Here is a 5561-nt window from a genome sequence, read left to right as displayed (position 1 = left end):
CACATTCTAAGTCTGTATTTTTTTGTAACCTCATCTGTGTGCAGCAAAAGTAACACGTTCAGAGCTTTAACACATCAAAATAAACAGTATTTGAAAATGTTATATGCAGTGCAGAGTCTTTGGAGATAGCTAGTGCCCTCAAGTCTACTTTATACAAAAGAGATTAACACCATTATTCTATGTATAATCTCTCCAGCAAAACACTGTCGCCTATTTCTATCAACAAATGGTTTCTTTGCTTTGGCAGCTGAAAGAAATTTTAGTTGTGTAGGCAACAGAACATGCCTTTATAAGTTGCAGAACCCAATTTTAAAAATATTTTGGAAGGTAACTGCAGTTTTGAGAAGTTAAATTATTTTCATTAACTAAATATTTTTTTAAACAAGTTAAAAAGACTAATTATGCCTGCTACATGTGACACACTCATAATCCATGCATAAAGCAGGTTCACTGTTTTACAGTACACCTTTTGGAAAGGTGAGTCATGTCCCACTGTTCCTTGCAGACACTTACCTGATTAAAAGGTCTGCACATATCCTGTCCGGATATCGTGCACTCTAAGACTACATTTTCTTTCTGAATAAAGGTGGAGATGAGCAGTGTTCTTCCTGAGAGTCTATGAGTCTGTAAAACTGTCGTATACCAAAGAAAAGAGATAAAGACGCTCAAGTAAAGGGTTAATATTTCTAGAAGCCTCAGACCCAATAAATTTTGGAAAATTTGCAGGGAGGGGGAAAAAAAAAAGGATAGATATCACAGCATTTCACTGTGTAATGAATCCCAGAAGCCATATTTCTAATGAATTGCGTTATGTAAGTTATAGTCAACATGTGAAAGATTTTTTTTTTTATTTTATGATAATAAATATGTAAGTGCTCTTTTTCAAATCATTGAATTACATTACTAGTTAATAAATTATTATATTTTGAATAAAATTTTACTGTTTTCCCCAAGAAATTTTTAATACAAAAATTAAAGCTAAGAAATACGTACTTTAATAAATACTGCATTGTATTTGATTTTTTGGTTTATGGCAAAAAATAAGTAAGAAGTAAACAATTTGCCAAATTTTGAATTTAGTAGCTGAATCACAGCTTCTGCTATTCTCAATTTCTTTATCCGAATGAAAGAATTACATCATCGTTCACAACCTCTGTTTGTAGAGAGTGAGACACCTCGTGGGAGCAGGGCGTTTGAACCCTCCTCGCTTACTTGTCAGGGTAAACGCAGGTCTTAGGGCAGAAGTGGACGTGTGTGCAGATCCCTGTGCCGGGAGCCGCTTCCCTCCATGGTTACATGGCTGGGCATGTATGTGTCCTGTGGTGAGGGTGCTGGTGCCTCTGACACGCGGCGTGCACAGACTGTGCAAACAGTTTCTTATCATTTGACTGAGCACATGTGTGCTTGCATCATGGGACTGGATGCGATTTCTGCCATGTTGATGGATAGCTGTATTTTATTTATATGTGGGGAAGGATGGCAACAAGAAACAAGCCATTAATCACAAGAAACAGTCATTAAGCCATCAGTTTATTTCTTGTGCACATCTAAGGACTGATGAGGAACAACCCCAAGAAAATTGTCTCAGCACCTGTCCTGGTAACAGTTATAATGACCTTTCCCTATGTTAATTTTTAGTTTGGTAGTTTACACTTTGTAATTATAAAGCACAGATCATTGAAACAAATTATTAATGTTAATCGGTAAGTCAGCATACAAGAATGCAAAGAATCAAGTCTCTCCTTGTATACTAAATGAAAAGATTTCTTCCAGATTCTTGCTTTGATCATTAGACTCTTTTAAATAAGCAAACATTACTTAGTTGCTAAGCCACAGACTGAAGTTCATTAGTGTGTTAGCACAAATATTGGAAGAAGAGTACTAAACCAATATTAGATAGAGGACCTGTGCGTAGGCTGGAAGTAATGCAATGAACGTGACACCAGAACATTTTGAAACATTGCTCACAGTGATTAAAACCATTTCTGTTTGCAAAAACCCGCCCCACTCAGCAAGAAAAAGTGCAAACCCTGAGTAGATCTGTTTTTCTGCTACTGATATCTGTAAGACTTTACTGAAAGTACAATAGATTTAATAGTCTTATAAATAATTTTGTGTATCTTCTTTATTTTAAATGTTGACCAGATGTATCGATGTGGCATTTTTTTTTGTCTAACGGTGATTCTTAAAGCTGGTTTTCATTAGAATGCTTTTAATCATAGATTGGAAGTCAGAATGCCATCTTATTTAAATAGCCTGTTTGGGAACCCAACTCAAAATCTTCACAGATCAGTTTTGGATTCATAGGTATTTCAGGTTTAATGCATAAATGCAGTGTTTTAACACAGTGCCTTTTTGCAGAGGCTGTTGAACTTTACAAGAAGTCATGCTAGTTTGGAATTCTTTGATGTTCAGTTTATTATCTTAAGCAAATGAACTAACAGTTCATGCTTTTGCATTCTTCACAGATCTTCAATACAGTGAGAGAAGAAGAAGGAGCAGAAGATATTTTTGAATATTTTCCTCATCTTATGAGAAAGCTACCAACGTTTGATACAGACTGTATATGCAAAGGTGATGGTTTTTGTGTAAAACCATGTGTGACAAGTGCTTACTGTCAATATCGTGCCACTTTACAGAGGACTGCACTCTCTAACTATTTAACTGGTGCTTTACTAGAAGCAACTACATCGTTAGGAGCAAGAAGTGGTCTTTTAAATATCTTCGGAGGATCAACTGGAAGAACAATGCTTAAAGGTAATGAAGATTTAATTTTTTGAACCCTGTCCACTTAAAGTATAGGGTATATTGCAAAATATATAATACTATATAACATTCTGTAGTTCATATACTCATATATGAAGTTAACAGATAAAAAAAGTTTTCATGTTTTCAAAGATTTTCCTTTGCAATCATTATGTGTCATAATGACTAGCTATGTTAGTTTAATAACGTAAAAATGCATGCAAAACTGAAAAGATTCTTATTACAAAACAGACACCTTTAAGGTTTTTTTCTTTTTAGAAACGTTCCTGTCTGCATCCAAAGTTAATGCCTACGCCATTGTTGTTAGGGTGTTCCTTTGTGTAGTATTTCTCATTTACCAAGTGCTCCTGCTCATGGGCTGACTTGGTTCAGGACTTGAGAGAGGAGTATATACTCTACTTGGTTATTATTGTTGTCGTTATACAACTAGCTGTCAGCATAGCACTGTGTGGTAAGTATGTGCAATTCATTACTGATTTATTGTTGGTCTTCTCCCAGATCCATCATCTTTCTAGTATTGGATCATTTCAAATAACGTGGGTATTGTCTATGTGGAAAAAGCCTGTTGGAGGATGAATGTTACATGCTAACTGTCCATGCTGATCATCTTTGTATGCAATAAGAATACCATTATGTGATTTAGTTTGGTCAGTTTTGGAAGTTAAACAGGACAAAGGCATTCTTGGTTCAAATTAATTGCATTAAAACATGGTTTTGTACAGAACAGTAATTGCATTTTAAATTAATTTTTAATTAATGCCTAGAATATTTCCTAAGGTACTCAAGCATTTGGGGATTTATCATTGTCTGACATACTGTAACAAAAGGATGTAGTATCTCAGTTGTATAATTGTAGAATTGAAGCATGTGGATATTACGGCTTGCCCAAAATTTTACAGGAATATGACAAAATCGGTACAGAATTCTCAGTGCAGTTCCTTAACTAGTACAGATACTGACCTCATTTTTACAGACAAATAATGATATAGTTTGTGCTCAAATCAGGTTGTCTTATTTTTATCCCAAAGTGTGGCCCTTTCTAGTTTTAATTAGTCTCCCTTTAGGTGAATCAAATGCAAACTGTAGCATCTCAGTGAATTTCAGTAGTATGCTGAGCAACGTTACTAAGCTTCACATACCCTCATTGCCTGTGAGAGACAGAGATATATACAGTATAGTGTCCTGTTTTGGTAGGGTTTTTCCTTTTTATTTTGTTTGGGTTTTATTTGTTCTGGGGAGATGAGTGCTTTAGAAAAATAAACTTGTACATTCCTGCAACGGCTCTGGAAGGCAAGGTCAAAAGAACTGAGTTGTGTACCTGGTGGTGCAGTGTGGTGGACCTTCTTCCTACAGAGTGGGAAAAGAGAGCACAGGGTTTTGATGCCCCAGACCTGATCAAGACTCTAAGGATGCTCTGTCTCCTGAATACAAATGTCAGCCTCCCATGGGGCATGTTGCTGCAGTGCCTGAAGAGCCCAGCTGGCGAATGTCACTGTAGAGCTGCAGGCTCTGACTGAGTTCTGAAACTGGAAGCAGCAGGAGTAATTGGCTCAGGCTCACTGACATGCTAATATAGCTGTATCTTTTTATAGAGCCTGAGCTAGTGACTGCACATGTGTGCTCTGTGTACCAGCACACTTTGCACTAGTTTGGGGATCTCTGCAGTGCCTGTATTTTATGGTGTCTGCTTCTGTTGTTGTATTCTGAGCCCAGGCAAGTGAGACCTTAAAGAAAAGGCAAAGATCTTGAACTTGATTTGCAATTCCACAGACAACCTGTAGATAGTAGAGATTTGATTTACTGCAGTGGTCTAGGTATGACTTACTGTAGTGGTCTCTCTTGAGGAAGAGATGTGCTGCAGCTTTAGGATATTGAAGTTTTCTGGATGTGGAAGTTTCCTGTTCAGGTATATCATGGTGATTTAATATATCTGAGAAATGACAAAGGTATCAGTAACAGTCCTCTCTAAAAACATTTACGTAGTGTTACTTGGGGATGTTATTAACTGAGACATTAGCATTAGCAAGGTACCCAACGGTATTCTGAATTCAGAGCTGCGGTTATCATTCATGCATGTGTACCTTTTAAGAAAGAAAATCGTCCTGTCCGTGCAGATTGATAAAAAGCTTATTTTCATCTGTCCAACATCCTCTCTTACTGCTGGATTTAACTTCAACCCTAAGCTAACCTCATCTAAACCTGAGAACTTTTAGTTAACACCAATAACAACTCTGTTGTCAAATGCAATGGAGGATTTATCACAGAATACAGCATGTCATCGGAACACTTCACTTCGTAGTTGTTTGGAGGTGTTGAAAAGGAAATATATTGATCCTGGTGTGGTTTAATAGTTGGTGTGGTTTAACCCTGTTATGCAGCTAAGCACCATGCTGCTGGTCACTTACTCCCCCTCGGTGGGATGGGGGAGGGAATCAGGAGGGTAAAAGCGTGAAAATTCATGGATTGAGATGAAGACAGTTTAATAGATAAAGCAAAAGCCGCGCACGCAAGCAAAGCCAAACAAGGAATTCATTCACTCCTTCCCATCGGCAGGCAGGTGTTCAGCCATCTCCAGGAAAGCAGGGCTCCATCACGTGTAGCTGTTACTGGGGAATACAAATGGCATCACTCCGAACTTCCCTCTCCTTCTTCTTCCCCAGCTTTATATGCTGAGCATGACGTCATATGGTATGGGATATCCCTTTGGTCAGTTGGGGTCAGCTGTCCCAGCTTCTTGTGCACCCCCAGCCTCCTCGCTGGTGGGGTGGGGTGAGGAGCAGAAAAGGCCTTGGCTC

The 5561-nt window shown here is 37.9% G+C and overlaps 1 protein-coding gene across 1 annotated transcript in view; it reads left to right on the top strand.

Annotated features, from left to right (window-relative positions):
* The first annotated feature begins 432 nt into the window (after positions 1-432).
* Positions 433-5561, top strand: part of PLCE1 (phospholipase C, epsilon 1) — a 93133-nt gene continuing 88004 nt past the window's right edge. The window contains exons 1-3 of the mRNA XM_009580930.1: positions 433-477; positions 1164-1322; positions 2469-2757. Coding sequence (XP_009579225.1) covers positions 433-477; positions 1164-1322; positions 2469-2757 — 493 coding nt within the window. The remainder of the gene's footprint in view (positions 478-1163; positions 1323-2468; positions 2758-5561) is intronic.

This window comes from Fulmarus glacialis, unplaced genomic scaffold, assembly GCF_000690835.1.
Source record: "Fulmarus glacialis isolate BGI_N327 unplaced genomic scaffold, ASM69083v1 scaffold987, whole genome shotgun sequence".
In the NCBI taxonomy this organism is placed as follows: domain Eukaryota; kingdom Metazoa; phylum Chordata; class Aves; order Procellariiformes; family Procellariidae; genus Fulmarus; species Fulmarus glacialis.
This window is presented reverse-complemented; position numbering and strand designations above follow the sequence as displayed.